This window comes from Clinocottus analis, unplaced genomic scaffold (assembly GCF_023055335.1).
Source record: "Clinocottus analis isolate CAN_PGR_092001 unplaced genomic scaffold, fCliAna1.0.p SCAF_21, whole genome shotgun sequence".
NCBI classification, from domain to species: domain Eukaryota; kingdom Metazoa; phylum Chordata; class Actinopteri; order Perciformes; family Cottidae; genus Clinocottus; species Clinocottus analis.
Genome location: NW_027175943.1, coordinates 13,228,500 through 13,252,978, shown reverse-complemented (window position 1 = coordinate 13,252,978; position 24,479 = coordinate 13,228,500). Strand labels below are relative to the sequence as shown.

The window sequence follows — 24,479 nt, the reverse complement described above, 5'->3', positions numbered from 1 at the left end:
GCCCCGGTCCAACACCACATCTGCAGTGAAGCCATGGAGACGGAAAACGAGACAGGACAGCCTCCGCCGTTTCCTTGGCGGAGGGTAACTTGGGCAGGGGAATGAAATGGACCATCTTAGAGAAACGGTCCACCACAGTGAGAACTGTGGTGTTACCCTCTGTCAGGGGAAGCCCAGTAACAAAGTCTAGCAATATGTCCGACCAGGGGCGATGCGGAACTGGTATCGGCCGTAGGAGACCAGGCAGCGGGCATCGGGAAACCTTATTCCATGCACACACCTGACAGGCCGCTACATACTCTCCTACTTCCCTCTCCATTGCGGGCCACCAGAACCGCTGCTTGATAACGAACATCGTCCTCTGAACCCCGGGGTGGCAGGAAACTCGAGAAGAGTGGGCCCACTGGATGACCTGAGGTCGGAGAGAAGAGGGGACAAACAACCTACTGGAGGGACAACCCTCTGGAACAGAGACATCTGTGGCAGCTTGTCTTACTCTCTCCTCGATGTCCCACGTGACAGCTCCCACCAGGCAAGAAGGGGGCAGTATGCATGAGGGAGAGTTGGGGGAGGCAACAGGGTCAAACAGCCTTGACAGAGAGTCAGGTTTCACATTCTTAGAGCCCGGGCGATAGGATAAGGAAAAGTTGAACCTACTAAAGAAGCGAGCGGCGGGGTTCCACTGGAATCTCTTGGCAGAGGAGGTTAGTGCATGCAGAGGGGCAGCCACAGAACTAAAATTCCTAATAAACCTCGTATAAAAATTGGCAAACCCCAAAAACCGTTGAACCTCCTTGCGGTTGCAAGGAGTGGGCCAACTTGTGACTGCCTCGACCTTCTCCGGTTCCATCCTCACGTTGCCGTCGGACACAGTAAACCCCAGGAACGAAACAGTGGAGACATGAAACTCACACTTCTCAGCCTTAACAAATAGCTGATGGTCGAGGAGGCGACAGAGGACTTGTCTGACGTGATCTCGGTGAGTCTTCTCGTCGGGGGAGAAGACAAGAATATCATCCAAGTACACAAAAACAGAGATGTTAAGCAGGTCCCGGAGAACAACGTTTGCCATGGCCTGAAAAACAGCTGGAGCATTGGTTAGACCAAAGGGCATTACGAGATATTCGTAATGCCCACTAGGGGTGTTGAAAGCAGTCTTCCACTCACCCTCCCTAATTCTGACCAGATGATAGGCATTTCTTAAATCAAGCTTGGTAAAGATCTTAGCACCTTGTAGCAGATCAAATGCCGACGAAATAAGAGGGAGGGGGTACCTGTTCTTGATGGTGATGTCGTTTAGACCCCTGTAATCAATACAGGGACGGAGGGTCTTGTCCTTCTTGCTGACAAAAAAAAAAAAAACCCTGCTCCCGCTGGAGAAGAAGAGGGTCTGATCAAACCAGCAGCCAAAGCAGAGGTCACATACTTCTTCATAGCCTGTCTCTCAGGTGCAGACAGGAAATACAGCCTTCCTCTGGGAGGAGAAGAGCCCGGCAGCAGATCAACGGCGCAGTCATACTCCCGATGCGGCGGCAGAGAGGTGGCTCGGGCTTTATTAAATACCTCCCGAAGGTCATGGTAACATGCCGGCACCTTGGAAAGGTCCGGGTAATTGGAATCCAGCGGAGGCATCGGCTGAGACGTGGGTAAGGTCTGGGATGTTCTGGTGGGGAAGCATCTCTCGGAACATTCCTTCGTCCATGCAATAACCGTCCCTGAAGCCCAGTCCATGTGGGGGTTGTGCTGTGTCAACCAGGGATGGCCCAAAATTAGAATTAGGGGGTGTTGCAGGGACTGGAACAAGTGGAAACAGATGGTCTCGGTGTAGTGGTCTGGAAAGGTTACCCGAACAGGGGTTGTCCGGTGGGTTACCCGGCAGAGTAGACGCCCATCAAGGGCGCTAGCTTCTAGGGGTTTGGAGAGGAGGCGGCCCTCAACCCTAGCCTGCGAGCCAAACCGCAGTCCATTAAGTTTGCGTCAGAACCAGAATCCACCAACACCTCCTGGCTAAGCAAGGCGGTGGAGGAGGCGATAGAAACCCTGTGAAGTACACGAAGGGGACTTACGGACAGGGTAGTACGGATCACCAGTGTCGTCCTCCTCACTGATGAGCCCAGTCTTTTAGTGGGCAGGAGGCAATAAGGTGGCCCCTCTGGCCGCAGTAGATGCACCTGCCCTCCCGTAAGCGGCGCTAGCGCTCCTCACGGGTCAAGCTGGTCCGCCCAATCTGCATGGGTTCCTCTGTCGAGAGGTGGGGACTGGAGAGGCCAGCAGCGGCAGAAACCCCAGCGGCTGGACCGGTAGAAAGGTGGCTGGGGAGTGGGCTCCGGTCGAGGCTTGGGCCGGTTGTCCCGAGGGAAGGGGGGGCTGGCAAGCTGAAAAGGCGACTAGTTCTCTCTCTCCTAAACTGTTCTCTAGTCTGACTGCAAGTGCAATTAAGGCATCAAGACTCTCCGAGTCATCCCTTATTGCTAATTCCTCGCTCACTGGGTTATTTAGTCCCCTGAGAAAAACCCCCTGGAGAGATATATCAGACCACCCAGACCCCTGTGCTACAGTTCTAAAGTCAACAGAAAACTCTGCCACGCTGCGAGCGCCCTGTCGTAGCGACAGGAGGCAATGTCCTTACCGCTAACGGGGTGATCAAAAACCCTACGCATCTCATCAGAGAAGCTCAGGAATGAGAACAAAGTGGGGGACTGACTATCCCATATGCTAGAGGCCCAGGCTAATGCTCTCCCAGTAAGTAAGCCCATAACAAAAGCGATCCTCGCTCTATCGGTCATATACCTAGAGGGCTGTTGGTCGAACACTAAGGAGCACTGCATCAGAAAAGACCTGCATGTCCCCAGCGTAGCGCTCCGGAGCAACCAACGGCAGGCTGGATAGGCGGCACAGATGGAGCCGGGACCTCTGGAGCTTCCGGGACTGAAAGAGGCATCTGCTTGGACACATGACGGAGCTCCTGTCCAAGCTGATCCACATTAATGGTGAGGGACTTGAGAGCCTCCATCATATCCTTGAGTAGCTGGTCATGATGCCCCACGAGAGCTCCTTGAGAAGCGAGGGCTTGACGAACAGGATCAGAGTCTGCTGGGTCCATCTTAGGCCAGTGTATACTGTTAGGAAGACCAGGACCATGGGAGGTTGGACCCAAAAGCAGACACGAGAGACCAGGTTGTTTGTTACAAAAAAAAAAAGTCTTTACTCTAAACGTTCTTAACATCAAATGATACACTGGCACAAGACAGAGAGGGTAGACGCAGACTAAATACACAGGGGAACGAGACACAGGTGGAAACAATGAGGGCGGGGCTTGCAATCACACATGAGGCTGGCACACGAGGGGGTGGAGTCTGAAACGAGAGACACAGTGAGTGACAGCCAACACAACAAACATTGAACACAAACTACCTAGGTCTGGGTGTAACAGTACCCCTGTTGAGCTGACAAATCTGCTACCTCTGAATCCATGTGTTCATGAACTGGCTGCTGCAACTGCAAGTCAAGGATCCCCTAAAATGCCAAGAAGATGGAGCAACAGAAGAACATTTACTCAATTAGAATAGACGTCTTTATGGAATAGCATAGTATAAAAATATATGAATGGAAACGGAGCCATTGTCTAGTTTGTGCACCACAGGACGTCTTCAGCAGCGATCATGATGATGCGACTTCATAAGTTTCCAACATATATATCAACCCATTCAACTTTTTTTGCTAATCCACTCATCACTGATGGACTCAGTAACCTTCACGAGACATGTCAACGTCTGCTCTCATCTGCTCTCAGTAGAAAGGTACAAACTGGTGTGGCAATGAGCAGCAGCGTAATAAAATAGCTATAACTTTTAATTATAAAAAAATGAAACATTTACAAAATTAAAATATATATTTTATACTTTGTGATTCTGTTTAGGCTTATCCGGCCCTGACGGTCCGACACTGGATTCCTGCCTGTTGGACCAGCTGAGCGCATCGGACGGCTGAAATTGTCTCTGGTACAGATTATTTGATGATGAAAGATTTGAGCTTCCTGAACTATTCAAGACCCGCCCCTTTCAAATGAAAGCCCCTCTACAGGGATGTAGAGCGCCCTTGCTGCAGCACGGGTGAATGCACAATGGAGAGCTTCAACCTAATAACCGCCTGGCTGCTCAGCAGCCTCAGTAAGTACCAATATTGAAATAGCAAATACTATTTTAACTTCAATGTTACCCAGAAACTACTTTCAAACTGGTGGTATTGATCTCATTTGAAGTGTTTTGAGGTTTCATAGCTGAGAAGTAAATCTCTCGTTGTCTCTGCTGTGTGTTTCAGGCTGGATCTCTGTCTCTGTCTCTGAGTCTCAGACTCTGGAGGTCCAGCCGGGTGAAGAAGTCACTCTGACGTGCAACAACATTTCCAACGTCCCAACTGACATAGAGTGGTTCAGACTGAGCAACAGGTCCGAGCTCAGCTGCATCTCCTCTATGTACGGGTCTGAAAGCAGCGCTTCGTTCTGTGATGGATTCCAACATGGATTTGAAATGAGCGCCAACATCTCCAATGTCTTTCTTAAGATCAAGCGAGTGGATTCATCTGACTCTGGACGATATTTCTGTGGATTCTACGTAGACAAACACACAATCTTTACCAATGTAACCAATTTGATCGTTCAAGGTAAGATTGTATTTTTTAAGCCTTTTCCTCATATTTACAAACAGAAGGACAAAAGACTAAAAACAATATGTGTGATATGTATCATACATCACCATGTTTTTTTGTTAGGTGATGGTGAATCCGACGGGGAAATGAATTCTGGGATTGAAAGTAAGGTTCTCCTTCTTCACTGTGCAGTCATCACAGCCAGTAATTATATTTTAAACAACTGTCTCATGACTTTTCTTGCAGAGGAACCTGATGGAACAACAGAGCTGATGAGTGTGATGCTGGCCGGTCTGTCTGTGTTCCTCACGATAGTCGTTGTTGTTCTGGCCGTTAAGATCAGGAAACTTCAGACAGGTGCAATATTTTAATACATTCATGTTGTGTTGTTCTATATACATCAGTCATAGTTAACTAATAACACTTTTGTTTTTTTGCTTTTTAGCTGTGAAAGACAAACCACAGCCAGAAAGAAACAAGGTGAACTAAACCATTACCTTCACTAAACTCTATCTTATTGTTTTAAACACAAATGAGTCTCAAATGATTGAAAAAGTCTCAAATGATTGAGACTTTTTCTGCACGTGTTACCAGTCCTGTGTCCTGATGTCTCCCCTCCAGGCTCTTGTTTCATCCATGATGGCGTCTCATAGCGTTTTTGCGCCGCGTTTAATACACAATAAGAAAATTGAAAAATATAAAATTGTAGCTAGAAGAGCCGACACACGGCACAAAGGAGGGGGTCGAGAGCGCTGGTGCGATAGAACAAAATTTAATTAAAAATGTTATTTCAAAGTTTTCTGAATCTGCTTTTTTGAATTATTGAATATAATTTTATGGGGGAGACATTGGTAGAGGCATTAAATGTTCAGACAATGTACAAATAATATAACTTATTTTTTATCGAGAGCGCGTTTTGTCTTGAAGCTTTTTGTGTTGTCTCTAAAGTCATAACCACGGTCCAAATTATTGTTTTGAATTAAAAACCTTTAATTTTTAAGCTAGAAATAAGTAGCATGAGACATGTGAAGGAGCATCTAGAAGACTTTACGATGGTTTACACTCATAATAATCTCAACCTCAGATTGTGTGTGTGATTCAGCGTGTGACACTGACTCGTTACAGGATCTGGGATCAGAGGAACTGAACTACGTGGCTCTAAATTTCCAGGCGAAACCAAAGAGAAGCCGGCGGCCTCCACGCGACAGAGAGATGGAGCTGAACGTTGTGTATGCTGCCACCAGATAGACACAACTAATGCTGCATTGTTGTAATCTACTGGTCATGGGCGTAGGTTTGGTCTCAGCATTGGTAGGGACCCTCGCCATATGAAAAAACTTAGTTGATATTATGTCAAACAGGACAACTTTATTAAAAGATATGACCATTTGTGTGACCTTGAACTGATTTGAACATAATAACAGTAATACAACCTTAGTTTAAATACAAAACAGTATTCTGCACCAAATAAATACGAATAATAAAAAGTTAAAAAAAATAAAAAATGTTTTGCGAAAATGTCAATATACAGTAACAGAATATTGTATCTCCAAAATATATTTAAAAAAATACTTTTCCCAGTTGTGGAGTGAAAAAAAGACAAAATAAATTAAAAGATGTCAAATAAATATAGTTAGCAGCACGTAATAGGCGATACATAAAGTGCTTTCCTTCTTTATGCAATTATAAGCAAGTTGTATTTTCTTTTGATGTCTTATTTAAATAAACCAAAAAGATATCTCCGTCTGCTGCTGCTCCCTCAACCTGCACTGCATCTTCACTGGATTCCTGAGTTTCCTGAATGCATTTCAAAATAATGCAGGTTTGCACTGTGTGAGCAGTTAGCCTGCTACTAACGTTAGCTAACAACAAGCTAGCTTCTTGATAGCTACTTACGTGGTGAAAAAAACGTCAGATATCTCTTTTCTTTTTTGGTGGCATTTTCTTATCTACAAAGCACAAAAGGGTCAACAATATCAATGCTGAGACCAAACAAAATACTAATATGAGACTTTATTATTTCCTGGTGTATTTTAGTAGCTTACCGTGTCAGACTACTGTCAGCTCTCTTTCTGCATTTACGACTCACGTAACTTGTGTGTTTCTGACTCGCCACTTTCTCACTCGCTGTCTCGAGGGCGCATTGGAAAACATGGACATGGATTGAACATGATATTATAATAGGAATGAATAATCCGTTTCAAAGTTTCTATACTATGAAAGACGAGTGAGTATGTAAGTATTTTGTCCAAACTTTGGTCGTGACTAGTCCCTATGGACCCGATGCAAACCTAGGCCCTTGCTACTGGTGTGACTGTGTGGAAGGAGACACTGGCAACAAATACATTCTGAATAAATATTCTGTATTTTCTGGTGTTTCTTTCTATCTCTGAGTCAAAGTGTTGATACTTCTCTCGCTGTTGGAGGGGAAGAATAGTCAATGTGTGATGGAGGAGGAGTCAGAAAGGACTTTGTTGTTGTGGAGGGACGGACATAAACATCTTGTTTGACAGGAAGAGACAGTGCAGTGTGGTTTGATACCACTGAGGTTACAATCATGAAGTCAATGCTCTGTGGAAACCGTGAAGGGAAGCTGAGACAACCAAACCTGCTGCAGCATTCAGACTTGTGATACTTCAAAATGTGCAAAAAATATATGTATGAAAACGGGGCTATTGTCTGCACCACAGGACGTCTTCAGCAGTGATCATGAACATCAAAATAATGAATTTCCACAGAGACGAAGAAGAGCAGCGTTCCTATAAAACATTAAAATCTCTTAGAGCGTTAATCACTCCACTCCTCCATCTACACAAACGTCTTCAGCTGCTCTCCGCATGCTGACTTACTCATACGGAGAGCCAGATATGAATCATGGCTTCACAGGAAGAGGCAGCAGAGTGGTCTGAGCACTCGGTCACAAGTCAAAGCTCTGCAGCGACGTATGAAGAGCAGAAAACTACAAACTGACCAGCTTGATTTGGAATAAAAGCCTTTGTATTTGTACAGAATGGAAGAATAAATCAAATAGATGCAAAATAGTATAATTGAAAAGTGAAATGTGAAAGTAATTGTAGTACTTTCTTAGACTGTCTTTTTCTCAATTTGACTGGATATGCTGACCTTTAAAGATGTTAGACTCTAAACTCTATTGTAAACTGATGAAGTGAATGTGTGTATGAAAAACAAAGAGGAAGCTTTCGTATTTGTTGGTCCCCCACCGCCCCCTCCATTATTTTCCACTGCGGTGAACACTTTGTGTACCAGTGGAAGCCACAGGAAGACTGGTCTTCAGCTCTCTGCAATGAAACCACAAGAAAACAAAAGCGTTCATACTTTCTCTAAAAGATGAACACACTTTTAGAACGAGGCAGAAGCTCAATCTTTTCTTAAACCGCCCCCTTCTTTGCAGACGATACTGACATATATTCTCACGCTCATTTTGCTTGTTCACCTGTACGACATCATCAACATCCTGCTTGAGAAGAAATGCCCTGATCAGCCTCACACTTGCCAGATGACAGCGTCATCCTCATGCAGCTTCACTGCTCAACAGATGCAGGTTTGTTGGGTCACCACTTCTAAGCGATAACTCAGCAGTATCTGGTGTCGACACAGAGCCTCACCTGCCATCAACAAGTAAAAAGGCTCTGCCTCATCTGCCTCTGACTGCACCCTGTTGAGCTGACAAATCTGCTACCTCTGAATCCATGTGTTCATGAACTGGCTGCTGCAACTGCAAGTCAAGGATCCCCAAAAATGCCAAGAAGATGGAGCAACAGAAGAACATTTACTCAATTAGAATAGATGTCTTTATGGAATAGCATCATAGTATAAAAATATATGTATGGAAACGAAGCCATTGTCTAGTTTGTGCACCACAAAATGATGCTGCTTCATAAGTTTCCAGTATATATCAACCCATTCAACTCTTCACTCATCACTGATGGACTCAGTAACCTTCACGAGACATGTCAACATCTGCTCTCAGTAGAAAGGTACAAACTGGTGTGAATGGCCCAGTGCCGGACCGTGTCTTCGGATCAATGATTCGTTCTTCTGCCGGAGACTCACATCCGGCAGAAGAACGAATCATTGACCCGAAGAGTCGGTTGGCAGAAGAACGAAACTTTGATCCAAAGACGCGTTCACAATTCGTTCATCAGATGAAGGAATCGGCACAGGCTCAGCACTGGCAGCCAGCTAAACAGTAATGATTCGTTCACTTTGACTGGGTCTTCGGTACGGATCTTTGGATCATTTTTCACATGACCTGCGATGGCTCGGAAGAGGAAACAGAAAGTATTTGTTTACCTCGCATTTTTTGTACTTTACTTACAGTTCAGCGTAGTCGTTTGCCATGATAATTAAATTGTAGTGTGATAATGAATTACCTTTTTCAAATAATCCAAACTGTCACGATGCATTATTTTATTGCAGGAATTTTATGCCCTCCGCTCCCCGCTCTCTCCCCCCGGACTCTGCCTCCCTCCCCGAAATGAACGAGTGATTCGAAAAAAGATTCGTTCATTTTAATGAACGAGATTCAAAGAACCGATTCGGTAAAATGATCCGGTCTTCACATCACTACTGTCAAGTAACGTTAGCTAGAGTACGTGCTAACGTACGTTAGCCAACGTCAAGTAACATTAGCTAGATTACGTAGGTTAGCACACACATTAGCCGCCACGTGCATCTCCGAGTACGTTCGTTAGCCGCATTTTTCTCAGTCAAAAAAGCGAGTGTCAGCTGAGCGCCTCGGCTGGTCCGATATACACCGTCAAGTAACGTTAGCTAGAGTATGTTAGCACGTACTCTAGCTAACGTTACTTGACATTAGCTAATGTACATTAGCACGTACTAGCAGGGACATTAGCACGTAACGTTCCGCCACTTGCGTCTCTGAGTTCAAACCAGCCACCGCTGAAGTAGAGAGACACACTGGCAGAGAAGACTGAAGTCTCAGTGAGTGGAGCCGACAGAGTAATGTCGCTGGCAAAGCAAAAGCATTTGATATTCTTGTCTAACCATTTTGATTTTTTATGTATAACCATTATCTTTTTAACCATTGAAGGAATATATGTATTGTTTGGTCTTTACAGGAACACCAAACAGAGAAAGTGGTTTTCAACCAGCTCTGAACTTAGATTTATTTTCATTTGACTTTTTTCACTGAGCACTGTTTCATTGAGTTGAAATTGTTGTCAGTGATTGGAGCGCAAAATAAAAAATCTCAACCTCACGATTGAGTGAGTGACTGACACCAAACAAAGTTCTTCTTCTTTAGAACAATTTAACGCTCTTTCCCTGTCCATCCACCGTGAGATACAGAAGTGACGACTGAATCTACCGAAGAGACTTAAGGGAAGTATCTTTGGGTGAAAACTGTGCAGTGTGAGTATAATGATGAGATGGTGTCAAACAGGCAGAGAGAAGGTGTAGACGATGCACACACTCGCTATACGGGTTGAGATAAGTTACAGCCCACTGTGGGGACCTGACAGCACAGAGCTGTGAAACACCCTCAACAAAACATCCACTTTGATAACGGTCGCAAAAAAAAGTGATGACTACTTCCTTAATGTGAATTTTCAGGTTAACGTTTTATCCGTCATTAATATGTTGCTAACTTTGTGAGATTTTATTGTATTTTAGCATGTGCTATATAAATTAGGTTCATTTTTTAATCCTGCCTATTTGAAACAATAGAAATAACATGACTTTATCATTCTTATTATGTAATTACTTAATTATATTAAGTTGTACTGAAGTTATGTTTTTAAGTTATGCCTACTTATACACAAAATAGTTCCATTAAATCAAAAATTCTTAGTTAAAATTACTCAAAAAGGAAGAACATATTTCAGCAACTTGACATAATTAAGTTAATAGAACTTTTTCTATAACTTTGAGTATACACTACTTAATCTATTGAATTACTTAGGACGTTCGGGTTACAGTGCAGATTATTTGATGATGAAATATTTGAGCTTCCTGACATGAACTATTCAAGACCCGCCCCTTTCAAATGAAAGCCCCTCTACAGGGATGTAGAGCGCCCTTGCTGCAGCACGGGTGAATGCACAATGGAGAGCTTCAACCTAATAACCGCCTTGCTGCTCAGCAGCCTCAGTAAGTACCAATATTGAAATAGCAAATACTATTTTAACTTCAATGTTCCCCAGAAAATACTTTCAAACTGGTGGTATTGATCTCATTTGAAGTGTTTTGAGGTTTCATAGCTGAGAAGTAAATCTCTCGTTGTCTCTGCTGTGTGTTTCAGGCTGGATCTCTGTCTCTGTCTCTGAGTCTCAGACTCTGGAGGTCCAGCCGGGTAAAGAAGTCACTCTGACATGCGACAACATTTCCAACAAACCAACTCAGATAGAGTGGTTCAGACTGAGCAACAGGTCCGAGCTCAGCTGCATCTCCTCTATGTACGGGTCTGAAAGCAGCGCTTCGTTCTGTGATGGATTCCAACATGGATTTGAAATGAGCGCCAACATCTCCAATGTCTTTCTTAAGATCAAGCGAGTGAATTCATCTGACTCTGGACGATATTTCTGTGGATTCTACGGAGACAAACACACAATCTTTACCAGTGTAACCAATTTGATTGTTCAAGGTAAGATTGTATTTTTTAAGCCTTTTCCTCATATTTACAAACAGAAGGACAAAAGACTAAAAACAATATGTGTGATATGTATCATACATCACCATGTTTTTTTGTTAGGTGATGGTGAATCCGACGGGGAAATGAATTCTGAGATTGAAAGTAAAGTTGTCCTTTTTCACTGTGCAGTCATCACAGCCAGTAATTATATTTTAAACAACTGTCTCATGACTTTTCTTGCAGAGGAACCTGATGGAACAACAAAGCTGATGAGTGTGATGCTGGCCGGTCTGTCTGTGTTCCTCACGATAGTCGTCATAGTCCTGAAACTTCAGACAGGTGCAATAGATTCATGTTGTGTTGCACACAATGGACACATCCAAAACAAGCTATACACATATAGCAGTATCGATTTATGTTGTGTTGTTCTATACACATATATCAGTAATAGTTAACTAATAACATTTGTTTTTTTGCTTTTTAGCTGTGAAAGACAAACCGCAGCCAGAAGGAAACGAGGTGAACTAAACCATTACCTTCACTAAACTCTATCTTATTGTTTTAAACACATGATCAGTCTGTTTGTCCCGAGCTGCTGCAGATAGCATCAAACAGAAAATAGTCCTATTTTTTACCTAAAATTAAAATGATTAAGACTTTTTCTGCATGTCTTACGAGTCCTGTATCCTGATGTCTCCCCTGCAGGCTCTTGTTTCATCGACAATGGCGTTTCATAGCGTTTTTGCGCCGCGTTTCATATGCAATAAGAATTTATTTTTTTTAAATATATATATATATATATATATGGCTTGCTCGGCCAGGAACATACACCCACTTGGTGCACGTTCTCGGCAAAACATTCCCGGCCGGACGTGCTCTGCGACCCTTCGGCGCCCTCCAACATCCCGAATAGAGCGAGGACCCGCTCACAGCTGCTAGCAGCTTTAATTACTTCATATATATGCCCGCAGGTCTTTAGATCATCCCTGAACAGAATTGAAGTCAATCGGAATAAAAATTGTAGGAGGAGATACATTTAGAAGAAAGGCGAAAAAAGGCGAAAGATGACAGATTCGCCAAAAATCCCAAATGGCCCGAATTACTGTAGCGCCCCCTAATGTTTGAATTGCATGACTGATTTATTGCATGTTAAGGGATGCAATGTGCACATTCATAAAAGGTTTGGAGTCATTAGTCCATATAGTTTTAACGTTATGAGTCTTAAAACATAAGACACGCCCTTAAGAGGTTAATTGGTCTGAATTTCCTCAACGGAATAAGATATACAAAATCTTTCAACAACGTCTTAAAGTTACAGCTCCATTCATGAAGTACAGAAAGTTTGGTATGAATCGGACCAAGCGTTCTAGGATAAAAGTGCAAAAACGTGTTTTTCACAAAATTCAAAATGGCGGAACATTTTGGGAGGCTGACTTCATGGGTCTGAGAGGCTTTTTTGTAGAGCAGGTGGAGCTGGACATGTGTGAATTTTTTCAAGTCAATTGGACAATCTGGGCGAGGGGCGTCGCCAGTCAAACTTCTAGGGGGCGCTAGAGGGACATTTTTTGGTACTTTTTTTTGCGCCTATATCAGATGGCTATTTTCACCAGACCTGACAAACATTCCAAATTTGATGAGTTTTGGATTATGACAAGTCCCCCATAAAGGTGCCCAATGTACAAAAGTAAGGATCATTGGAATAATACTAATAATACCCCTTATAGTTTCAATAGAGTCCTCTCGGACTGACGACATCAGTCGCTCACACCCTAAAAATGTAAAACTGTATCTAGAAGAGCCGACGCACGGCACGGAGGAGGAGGGTCGAGAGCGCTGGTGCAATAGAAATTAAAATATTAATTAAAAATGTTATTTTAAAGTTTTCTGAATCTGCTCATTTGATTTCCAGAATATGATTTAATAGAGCAAACATTGCCAGAGGCATTAAATGTTCAAACAACGTGCAAATAATATAACTTATTATTTAACAAGAGCACGTTTTGAAGCTTTTGGGTCGTCTCTAAAGTCATAGCAACGGTCCAAATTATTGTTTTGAATTAAAACCCTTACATTTTTAAGATAGAAATAAGTAGCATGAGATTACTGATACACAGGCAAAATATGAAGGAGGAAAATGAATCACGTTTTTTAGCATTTAGAAGACTTTACTATGTTTTCACTCATATTAATTCCAACCTCAGATTGTGTGTGTGATTCAGCGTGTGACACTGACTCGTTACAGGATCTGGGATCAGAGGAACTGAGGCCAAAACCAAAGAGAAGCCGGCGGCCTGCACGCGACAGAGAGATGGAGTCGAACGTTGTGTATGCTGCCACCAGATAGACACAACTAATGCTGCATTGTTGTAATCTACTGGTGTGACTGTGTGGAAGGAGACACTGGCAACAAATACAATCTGAATCAATATTCTGTATTTTCTGGTGTTTCTTTCTGTCTCTCAGTCAAAGTGTTGATACTTCTCTTGCTGTCTGAGGGGAAGAATAGTCAATGTGTGATGGAGGAGGAGTCAGAAAGGACTTTGTTGTTGTGGAGGGACGGACGTAAACGTCTTGTTTGACAGGAAGAGACAGTGCAGTGTGGTTTGATACCACTGAGGTTACAATCATGAAGTCAATGCTCTGTGGAAACCGTGAAGGGAAGCTGAGACAACCAAACCTGCTGCAGCATTTAGACTTGTGATACTTCAAAATGTGCATTAAAATATGTGTATGGAAACGGGGCTATTGTCTGCACCACAGGACGTCTTCAGCAGTGATCATGAACATCAAAATAATGAATTTCCACAGAGACAAAGAAGAGCAGCATTCCTATAAAACATTAAAATCTCTTATAGCGTTAATCACTCCACTCCTCCATCTACACAAACGTCTTCAGCTGCTCTCCGCATGCTGACTTACTCATACGGAGAGCCAGATATGAATCATGGCTTCACAGGAAGAGGCAGCAGAGTGGTCTGAGCACTCGGTCACAAGTCAAAGCTCTGCAGCGACGTATGAAGAGCAGAAAACTACAAACTGACCAGCTTGATTTGGAATAAAAGCCTTTGTATTTGTACAGAATGGAAGAATAAATCAAATAGATGCAAAATAGTATGATAGAAAATGTGAAAGTAATTGTAGTATTTCCTTCGAATGTATTTTTCTCAATTTGACTGACTTTTAAAGATGTTAAATTATATTGTAAACTATTGTAAACTGACAAAGTGAATGGCTGTGTGTACTACTGGACACTTTCAGTGTTTAGGGCGCCACACTGACAAAACCAGCAGAATTCAGTGCACTCAAAGTACCCGGATGGCGCACTGCAAACGGTCAAAAAGTGTAAAACGACACCACTCGCACTAAACGGGCGCCATCTTGGCGACGTAGAGGAAGAGGAGGAGCCATTTCCGCCCGCTTTTTATTTATTTATTTATATCCTCTTGCCTCGATTGTGGTGGTGTCGCAGTTTCCACACGGGGTGGAGAAAGAAGTAAACAAGGGACAAAAATAGGGCAAGAAGTGCGTTCATTTTGTCAGTTTTAGTTTCGCGGGTATCGCGAGCAGATTTGCGGACGTCACTTCCGGTTTAATTTCGCGGGTGTTGCGAGCAGATTTGCGGACGTCACTTCCGGCTTAATTTCGCGGGTGCCGCGAGCAGATTTGCGGACGTCACTTCCGCCAATTGGTTAACGTAAGTGTTTCATTTGATACAGAGCTTATCAGGACTGAGTGCACTACAGATGTTAGTGCTCTGTATTGCAGTGTACTTTGTAAGGTGTTCGGTAATAGACACAGACAATGTGTATATGACATACAAAGAGGAAGCTTTTTTATTTGTTGATCCCCCACCGCCCCCTCCATTATTTTCCACTGCGGTGAACACTTTGTGTACCAGTGGAAGCCACAGGAAGACTGGTCTTCAGCTCTCTGCAATGAAACCACAAGATGAACAGACTTTTAGAACGAGGCAGAAGATCTTTTCTCTCAAACCGTCCCCTTCTCTGCCGACGACACGACATATTTTCTCACGCTCATTTTGCTTGTTCACCTGTACGACATCATCAACATCCTCATGCAGCTTCACTGCTCAACAGATGCAGGTTTGCTGGGAGGCATTTTGTGGTCGGTCTCCTCACGCACACACGTGTCCATCATGACTTGTTGGGGGAAGAAATATCGGTTTCCATTGCAGTATTTGTGAATAATCCTGAGTAACTTTGTTTTGGATACAAACCTCGTCTATGAAACTCTCTCCTTTTCTTTTGGAGTGAAGGAGTGAGTGAGGTCTACGTCACATGTTTGACAGAAAGAAGAGGAAGAGGTGTCTGAACAAGACTGAGGTGAAAATGAAATGAGATCTGTAAGTTTAAAGAGAGAAAATAAACATTTGTCATGAAGGGGAAATAAAATACGTGCGGCTCGATGTTTGCAGATGGGAACCAGCACCAGTGAAGTCTCAACCACAGGAAGACTTTCAGGCATAACCACACACACCAAAGGCAGTTTTTAGACATAAGAATGATGCTATATGTTTCCAACATATATATCAACCCATTCAACTCTTTTCACTCCTCACTGATGGTCTCAGTAACCTTCACGAGACATGTCAACGTCTGCTCTTAGAGGTACAAACTCCCTCAGAGTCGCATCACAGGTGCATGCTGGTTACTGGTGGACAACATTAACATACATATTAGCTAGCGATCATTTCATGTCAGTATATGACCAAAAAAACCCAAAGTAAACCAAATTAATTTATTTGAATCTCCAATTGTTCATTTCCAGTGTTTTACTTTGTTTAGAATATGTATAACATTTTGTTATAGATTGCTACTGACTGTGTTACCCCAAAAATACCAAAACATACCAGAACAACAAACAAAACCACACTTTAGATGTAGACTGCTGTATAATATATCATCATATGGCACCTATAGTTCATCGATCATCCATGGCTAAGTAAGCGAGGGACTTTCAACAAACACCTGCATCCAAACGCAGCATCCGTAGCATCCTCTCCACAAGGTGTGGCAGCTCCTTTCAGGGCCTCGGGTGGACGTGACAACACAGCTTCCAGCTTGACGTTCATCACAACATGAGCCATATGAACACTGCCAGGCATTAACATGTTAACTCAGTGTGAAGATAATATGAAGCGTTACGCTTAATGATATTCATGATGTCAGGGTTTTTTGTGAAGGATAACTTTGTCTCTGCGTTTGGGTCTACACTAATTTCCTAAAATGGTTCAGTAACGTGGTCAGTTTGAGAAGCAGGAGGGAAAACTAAAACAACACGTCCCGCCTCCTCACGGTGAGAGCAGCCTCTCTGAACAGAGTTCAGCTGTGGACGCTGCAGAGCTTCAGTCGCCATGAAGAACTTCACCATGAAGAACTTCACCATGAAGAACTTCACCATGAAGAACTTCACCATGAAGACCTTCACCTTCATCGCAGCTTTAAGTCTCTGCAGCTTCGGTGAGTACTGCATCAACCCACCGGATTTTAAAATGTTCACTTCCTATGTTTAAAGGAAATGTTCATGGTCCTTTTGTTTAACGGAGAGTCTACCCCCTGTTGTGTGTGTGTGTGTGTGTGTGTGTGTGTGTGTGTGTGTGTGTGTGTGTGTGTGTGTGTGTGTGTGTGTGTGTGTGTGTGTGTGTGTTGCAGGCTGGGTGTGTGTCTCAGGTTCAGATGGTCAGCTTGTGGAGGTCCAGGTCGGTGGAGAGGTCACACTGCTGTGCTCCAACACCTCACCGTATGATTCTATGACTTTCTGGTTCAGAGTGGACAGATCCAAAGCCAGCTGCATCTCCTTTATGGTAAACTCTGTTCAAGGTCACGCTTCGTACTGTCCGGGATTTCAAAATGGAAATTATGAAATGAGGACCAACATCAGCACACTGTTTCTCACAATCAAAAAGGTGGATCTATCTGACTCTGGACTGTACATCTGTGGAATTTATACTGGCAGTTTGTATTATACTTTCACTGTGATACGTTTAAACATTGAAGGTAAGGTTTTAAAAGTCTCGTTTTTTGCGTCTTTTCCTGCTTATGTTGCAAAATATGATATAATAAGTGACTATATTGATCGTGTACGCAACACAATCACAATTTTGATATAAACCTTTCAAAATATATATATTTTGTGCCTTATTTATTCATTTTTACCTTGTATCTCTTGTATGTCACTGCACAGTTGCGTATTTTACCTTAAGTTTATTGTAATTCTGTGTTCGGAGGACTGAGCAAAATAAGCGTTTCCTTGTATAGAATAACTGTTATCTGTGCGTATGACAGTAAAAACATCTTGAATCTTGAAACCGGCCAAAGTTTGAGACTGATCTCTTGTCTCCATTGCAAGGTGAGCCACGTGATGACGGGGACAGCGAGTGCAACGGTAAGATTCCCCAAAAGAGTTTCATCATTGTGCCGATCATCAAACGTTTGAAGGTGAAAGAGTTGAGCTGAAGTCAGTTCGGCCCGGTTGGATCGTGACCATGTTTAAAGTCTTTAAGGGGAAGTAGAGTCTAACTGGATGATCTCTGTTGAAGCGTGTAACAGGACATTTACGCTGGCGAGTGTGATCCCGTCCGTCCTGAGCGTTCTGCTGGCCGTGGTCATCGTGGGTCTGGTTGTGAGGAACAGGAAGCTTCAGACAGGTACAGCTGTGATGTTGTGTGTCCTGTGTCCATACGCTGCAGTAATCCTAAACTCTTTGTGGACCAATGAAAAATAAAATGAGATGTTTTGTTTCTGTTTGTAGCTCATGAGGAAGAACCGCATCCAGAGCAAAGAGAGGTGAATACTGTACTTTATATTACTGTTTAAGATAAAATAATCCTTTATTAGTCCCTCAGTGGGGAAATTACAGGATAACAGCAGCATTGCTCACAAGTAAATAAAGGTAAAAAAAAAAAATCAATACAAATAAACAGCACAGTTATAAAAAAAATTAAACAGTAAGAAGAATATTAAATATACATATGGAATAAAAATGTGTATAAAAATACTTAAACATACTTAAATGTAATGGATATTTTCAAAAGAACCTGATTGATGCTAATATTAGCTTGTCCCTAAAATAATGGTGTATAGTTGTTGACAAGAAGTGGCATTGTAGAAATGCTAGAATTATATTTAAGCATATTATTAACTCCTTTATATAGTTTGTGATAGGACCAAGTAATGTAGTCCTACGTTCATATCATACATATTGTTGTTTAAATAAAAGATTTAAGGGAGTCTAATCCTGTTTTCATTAGTGAATATTGTCCAAATATCAAAATGTGTATTGGCCTGAAATGTCCAGCATCTTTGGGCTGAATGGTGGAAATTAAAACCACGTCAATCACCACATTGAGATGCTCTTCTCACAGGATCTGGGCTCTGATGAACTGAACTACGCTGCAGTGGCTTTTCGACCAAAAGCAAAAAGAAGAGAGCCGGAGCCGCATGTCGTTTATGCCGCCACCAGATAAAACTCTGGAGGCGGGTGGACCCGGTGGATCACATGAATATACTTGTGTTTGCATGGCTTGCTGGTGAGAGGAAGACCACCCATTCTGCAATAAAGAGCACGTTCACTCATTCACAGAAGCATCTCTCCATGTGTTTGCTGGAGCAGGAGCGTGTCCTGAGCCTCTTAGAGCGGTAGAGTCAGATGGAGGTCTGCAACAGTAAAGGAGGGGGTGAGGTGTGCATCACTTGTTGCTGACAGAAATAAAATCGACCTTCGACCTGCAGTCGAAAGCTCCAGAACGAACAATGAGTTTTATTCTTTTCAGTTGTGACATTTTACTTGCCCCGCCCACGCCACGAATCGTAGTAACAGTAGCAGTAGCAGTAGTAGTAGCAGTAGTAGCAGCAGTAATAGTAGCTACTACTACTGCTAACAGTAGTATTAGTAGCAGCAGTAGTTGTATTAGTAGCAGCAGTAGTTGTAGTAGCAGCAGTAGCAGCAGTAGTAGTAGTAGTAGTAGTAGTAGCAGTAGCAGCAGTAACAGTAGAAGCAGTAGTAGTAGTTGTAGTAGTAGCAGCAGTAGCAGTAGTAATAGCAGTAGTAGTAGTAGCAGTAGCAGCAGTAGCAGAAGCAGACGTAGCAGTGGTAGTAGCAGTAGTAGTTTACTACTACTACTACTTCTACTACTGCTACTACTACGGCTACTACTACTATAATATACTATAGTAGTAGTAGCTCTAGCCGTAGCAGTAGCAGTAGTAGCAGTAGTAGTAGCAGTAGTAGTAGTAGTCGTAGTAATAGTAGTAACAGTAGCAGTAGCAGTAGTAGCAGTAATAGTAGCTACTACTACTGCTAACAGTAGCAGCAGTAGCAGCAGTAGTAGTAGTAGTAGTAGTAGCAGCAGTAACAGTAGACGCAGTAGTAGTAGTTGTAGTAGTAGCAGCAGTAGCAGTAGTAATAGCAGTAGTAGTAGTAGCAGTAGCAGCAGTAGCTGAAGCAGACGTAGCAGTAGTAGTAGCAGTAGTAGTTTACTACTACTACTACTACTACTTCTACTACTACTACGGCTACTACTACTATAATATACTATAGTAGTAGTAGCCCTAGCCGTAGCAGTAGCAGTAGTAGCAGTAGTAGTAGTAGTAGTCGTAGTAATAGCAGTAGCAGTAGCAGTAGTAGTAGTAGTAGCAGTAGTAGTAGCAGCAGTAGCAGTAGTAGTAGTAGCAGTAGTAGTAGTAGTCGTAGTAATAGCAGTAGCAGTAGTAGTAGTAGTAGCAGTAGTAGTAGCAGCAGTAGTAGCAGCAGTAGCAGTAGTAGCAGTAGTAGTAGTAGTAGTAGCAGCAGAAGCAGTAGTAGCAGCAGTAGCAGTAGTAGTAGCAGTAGCAGCAGTAGTAGCAGTAGTAGCAGCAGCAGTAGTAGCAGCAGCAGTAGCACTAGTAGTAGTAGTTGTATACATGTATTAAACTGCCTGTAGTCTCTACTGTTGCTAACTTAACCAGGTGTATTTATTCATATTTAATAATTAATCTTCTTCTAACGTTACTCTGCGATGTGTTTGCATCATATAAGACTGTAAATGAGAATTAAAAGACCGTAAATAATAATACATATTACTGGCTTTTATTTTGACATGAAAATAATCGTCTCTCTTTTCTCGTTTTTGGTTTCAGACGCCAAAAACGAGAAAACGGAAGTAGTTTTCCGTTTTCCCGTTTTTGGTTTGAAACGGAAAACGAAGAAACGGCCGTTTTTCCGTATTTCCGTATTCTCGAATGAACGGAAAAACAAACGAACAAAACGTACACGGACCACGGAGGTATCGGCTCTCGAGTCTCACGCGTTAAACGTGACTGTCACTCATCGTCTTAAGTCCCGCCCTCCCGCCACACAGCTGTTCGGCCGCGCGTATTTCTCGTCGAGGTTTTTTGAAAAGTTGGCAGCTCTGCCGTTACGTTTTATGAGGAAGCCATGAGCCCGTTAAAGAGAAGAAAGGTCGTCCCCTCCGCTGCTGGGAGCACTGGGAACACTGGGAGTGAGGAAACGAAGAGCTTTCCTCTCTCTGCTCCGTGGATAGAAAGGATTCCAGCTGGAGGACTTGTTCAGGTAAGAAGGACACGCACAGGAAGGACGTTTATCATTTTATAATGCTAATTTATTAGTCCGAATACTAATATTAATGTATTCTCAATAACCGTAATAATATTCAAATGAGAATGTAATAGTAATAATTAAAAAAACACATTCAAATGTATATATATATATATATATATATATATATATATATATATATATATACATACATACATACATACATACATACATACATACATACACAGTTTCCTCTGCTTTGGACGCCATCTTGTTTTTTTGTGATTATTGTTTCCATGGGGATGGAATGCCCCGCCCACTTTGGCTTCAAAGGCACAACTCTTTCCTAAACTCATTTGTACAACTGCTCCAAGCAATTCCTGACTCTTCGCTCATGCTTGCATGCAGTACGACAGGATCTACGTCTGAGAACACAAAAAGGAGATTTATTTTACTTTTCAAGACCAGCAAAGTGTTTCACTGTGAAGTCATTATTAATAGACCACGATCATCTTCATAAAGACGCCCCACAATCGTCTTTAAGAGGCGCGCCACGAGTATCTTTACGACACATTTATATTGATATTTCCCCATCTTTGCTTCAAATGTATCAAGGGGATACCCAGAGACACGAGGCTCAGCCTCAAGATGGTCCAAAAAAAGAAGCACAGGTTGAAGTAAAAGAAATTTCTGCTCAAAATGAGATGAAGGATCTCAGGGCGCCGATCCCGGAGAAGGAAAAAGCAATCCTGGATCTTACCGAGAAGCTCAATCTTGAGATCAAGCTGCGGTCCGAGAGCGAGTCCAACGCAAAGGTTCTTTATTCAGAGAGGGAACATCTAAAGAACAAGGTTGAGGGCCTCGCCATCAACCTGGAAACTCAGACCAAGCTGGTCCGCGAAAGCGGCGAGGCCTGGCACCTCCGATTTTCCGCTCTGGAGGAGAGCAACGAGAAAGAAAAGGCGTCTGGATGGAATCTCAGGGCGACGATCCAGGAGAAGGAAGAAGCAATCCTGGATCTTACCGAGAAGCTAAATCTTGAGATCAAGCTGCGGTCCAAGAGCGAGTCCAACGCAAAGGTTCTTTATTCAGAGAGGGAATATCTAAAGAACAAGGTTGAGGGCCTCGCTATCAACCTGGAAGCTCAGACCAAGCTGGGCTGCGACAGCGGCGAGGCCTGGCACCTCCGATTTTCCGCTCTGGAGGAGAGCAACAATAAAGAAAAGGAGTCTGGATCGAATCTCAGGGCGACGATCCAGGAGAAGGAAGAAGCAATCCTGGATCTTACCAAGAAGCTCAATCTTGAGATCAAGCTGCGGTCCGATAGCGAGTCCAACGCAAACATTCTTTATTCAGAGAGGGAATATCTAAAGAACAAGGTTGAGGGCCTCGCCATAAACCTGGAAGCTCAGACCAAGCTGGGTTGCGATAGCGGCGAGGCTTGGCAGTCCCGATTTTCCGCTCTGGAGGAGGAGAGCTACAATAAAGAAAAGGCGTCTGAATCGCATTTCAGGGCGACGATCCAGGAGAAGGAAGAAGCAATCCTGGATCTTACCGAGAAGCTAAATCTTGAGATCAAGCTGCGGTCCGAGAGCGAGTCCAACGCAAAGGCTCTTTATTCAGAGAGGGAACATCTAGAGGACGAGGTCAAGAGCCTCACCAACAACCTGGAAGTTCAGACCAATCTGGCCCGCTACTACGACAATGCCTGGCAGTCCCGATTTTCCGCTCTGGAGGAGGAGAGCCACAATAAAGAAAAGGCATCTGAATTGAGCTTAAAGGCTCTTCTTACAGAGTGTCACGATATGGAAAATAAGATCCAGAGCCTCTCCGAGGACTTAAAGGCTCAGACCAAGCTGGTCAGCGACAACGACAAGGCCTGGAAGGATCAAATTAGTACTCTGAAGCGGGAGCACGTGCTGAAAGAAAAGACTATCCAAACGGCTGCTCACGTGGAGCGCGAAGTTCTTTTGCAAAAGTTGAAGGAGCAGTCCTGCAAGATGCACTCGTTGCAAGTCAAATATCAGGGTGAACAAAATGACAATGAGGAAGAGTTCTGGAGGCTGAGGCGCCAGATAGTGAACCTGGAGGACATCTGCCTCAGGCAGAAGAAGAAAAACCTGGGCTTCTTTGGCCGGCGGATGGAGGACAGGGAGGTCGAGTTGGAGAGGATGAAGCGCAAGGTGCCGGCCAGGGAACCTTTCGACCGTCCTGCACCTGTCCGCTGTCCTCCACCTGTCTACTGTCCTTCACCTGTCTACTGTCCTTCACCTGTCCAGTGTCCTCCGCCAGTCCAGTGTCCTCCGCCTGTCCAGTGTCCTTCACCTGTCGACCCTACTCCACCTGTCCAGTGTCCTCCGCCTGTCCAGTGTCCTTCACCTGTCGACCCTACTCCACCTGTCCAGTGTCCTCCGCCTGTCCAGTGTCCTTCACCTGTCGACCCTACTCCACCTGTCCACTGTCCTTCACCTGTCGACCCTACTCCACCTGTCCAGTGTCCTTCACCTGTCGACCCTACTCCACCTGTCCACTGTCCTTCACCTGTCGACCCTACTCCACCTGTCCAGTGTCCTCCACCTGTCCAGTGTCCTTCACCTGTCGACCCTACTCCACCTGTCCAGTGTCCTCCACCTGTCCAGTGTCCTTCACCTGTCGACCCTACTCCACCTGTCCACCTGTCCGACCCTCCTACCTCTAGCTCCACCCCTAGTATCGCCAAGGCGCTCTGTCTTGTCCGGCTGCCGTAGCTGAGCCTGTTGCAGGAATGTGGTCCTGATGGGAGGAGCCTCCGTGATGGGAGCTCCTCCCATTAGGACCTGTGTTCATGTGTGTTCATTTGTGTGAACGTGTGTTCATATGTGTGTGTTCATGTGTGTGAACGTGTGTTCATATGTATGTGTAATTGTGTGTTCATGTGTGTGAACGTGTGTTCATATGTGTGTTCATGTGTGTGAACGTGTGTTCATATGCGTGTTCATGTGTGTTCATGTGTGTGAACGTGTGTTCATATGCGTGTTCATGTGTGTGTGTAAATGTGTGTTCATGTGTGTGAACGTGTGTTCATATGCATGTTCATGTGTGTGTGTAAATGTGTGTTCATGTGTGTGAACGTGTGTTCATATGCGTGTTCATGTGTGTGTGTAAATGTGTGTTCATGTGTGTGAACGTGTGTTCATATGTGTGTTCATGTGTGTGTGTAAATGTGTGTTCATGTGTGTGAACGTGTGTTCATATGTGTGTTCATGTGTGTGTGTAAATGTGTGTTCATGTGTGTGAACGTGTGTTCATATGTGTGTTCATGTGTGTGTGTAAATGTGTGTTCATGTGTGTGAACGTGTGTTCATATGTGTGTTCCGTTGTGTGTGTAAATGTGTGTTCATGTGTGTGAACGTGTGTTCATGTGTGTGTTTAAATGTGTGAACGTGTGTTCATATGCGTGTTTGTGTGTATGAAGAAGAAGTTGTGTTTAAGTTGTGACTTTAACAATAAACAATGTTTAAATGGTGTTTTAGCTTAACGAACGTTATTCTGTAATATTTATATTCTATAATACAAACAATAATGTATAATATATACATACATATATACATGTATATATATACAAATATAATAATAATATATATATAATGAATAATATATATCCATATATAATATAATATATATA

General features: G+C 43.4%; 2 protein-coding genes, 2 long non-coding RNA genes and 1 pseudogene across 5 annotated transcripts; all 5 read left to right on the top strand.

The window, feature by feature from the left end:
• The first annotated feature begins 4,123 nt into the window (after nt 1-4,123).
• On the top strand, nt 4,124-5,895 carry LOC137792293 (uncharacterized; annotated as a pseudogene).
• Nucleotides 5,896-10,653: 4,758 nt separating this feature from the next.
• LOC137792449 (uncharacterized) lies at nt 10,654-13,653 on the top strand. Its single transcript, XM_068588129.1, has 5 exons — nt 10,654-10,779; nt 10,931-11,272; nt 11,504-11,599; nt 11,745-11,779; nt 13,503-13,653. The coding sequence occupies exons 1-5, from the start codon at nt 10,734-10,736 to the stop codon at nt 13,602-13,604; spliced, it is 621 nt and encodes a 206-aa protein (XP_068444230.1). The 5' UTR covers nt 10,654-10,733; the 3' UTR covers nt 13,605-13,653.
• Nucleotides 13,654-14,883: 1,230 nt separating this feature from the next.
• Nucleotides 14,884-15,959, top strand: LOC137792683 (uncharacterized). The gene is made up of 3 exons (XR_011078125.1): nt 14,884-14,954; nt 15,537-15,603; nt 15,696-15,959. It is a non-coding gene; the product is annotated as an uncharacterized lncRNA (long non-coding RNA).
• Nucleotides 15,960-16,644: 685 nt separating this feature from the next.
• On the top strand, nt 16,645-17,866 carry LOC137792662 (uncharacterized). The gene is made up of 4 exons (XR_011078123.1): nt 16,645-16,740; nt 16,933-17,084; nt 17,630-17,665; nt 17,820-17,866. It is a non-coding gene; the product is annotated as an uncharacterized lncRNA (long non-coding RNA).
• Nucleotides 17,867-21,088: 3,222 nt separating this feature from the next.
• On the top strand, nt 21,089-23,684 carry LOC137791968 (myosin heavy chain, clone 203-like). Of its 2 annotated transcripts, none has more exons than XM_068587195.1 (2): nt 21,089-23,374; nt 23,483-23,684. In XM_068587195.1, exons 1-2 carry the CDS (start codon nt 21,421-21,423, stop codon nt 23,560-23,562), a joined length of 2,034 nt encoding a protein of 677 aa, XP_068443296.1. In that variant the 5' UTR covers nt 21,089-21,420; the 3' UTR covers nt 23,563-23,684. The 2 variants fall into 2 exon arrangements, with proteins under 2 accessions (XP_068443296.1, XP_068443297.1); XM_068587196.1 differs by having other exon boundaries at nt 21,092-23,266; nt 23,491-23,684.
• Nucleotides 23,685-24,479: the final 795 nt, after the last annotated feature.

Bases quoted from the DNA above. Each gene is read 5' to 3' on its own strand.
- LOC137792449 (XM_068588129.1), top strand. From the start codon at position 10,734: ATGGAGAGCTTCAACCTAATAACCGCCTTGCTGCTCAGCAGCCTCA. The intron at 11,273-11,503 runs GTAAGATTGTAT...CTTTTCTTGCAG, and splicing joins AACCAATTTGATTGTTCAAG to AGGAACCTGATGGAACAACA. The intron at 11,600-11,744 runs GTGCAATAGATT...TTTGCTTTTTAG, and splicing joins AGTCCTGAAACTTCAGACAG to CTGTGAAAGACAAACCGCAG.
- LOC137791968 (XM_068587195.1), top strand. From the start codon at position 21,421: ATGTATCAAGGGGATACCCAGAGACACGAGGCTCAGCCTCAAGATGGT. The intron at 23,375-23,482 runs CTGTCCAGTGTC...ACCCTACTCCAC, and splicing joins ACCTGTCGACCCTACTCCAC to CTGTCCACCTGTCCGACCCT.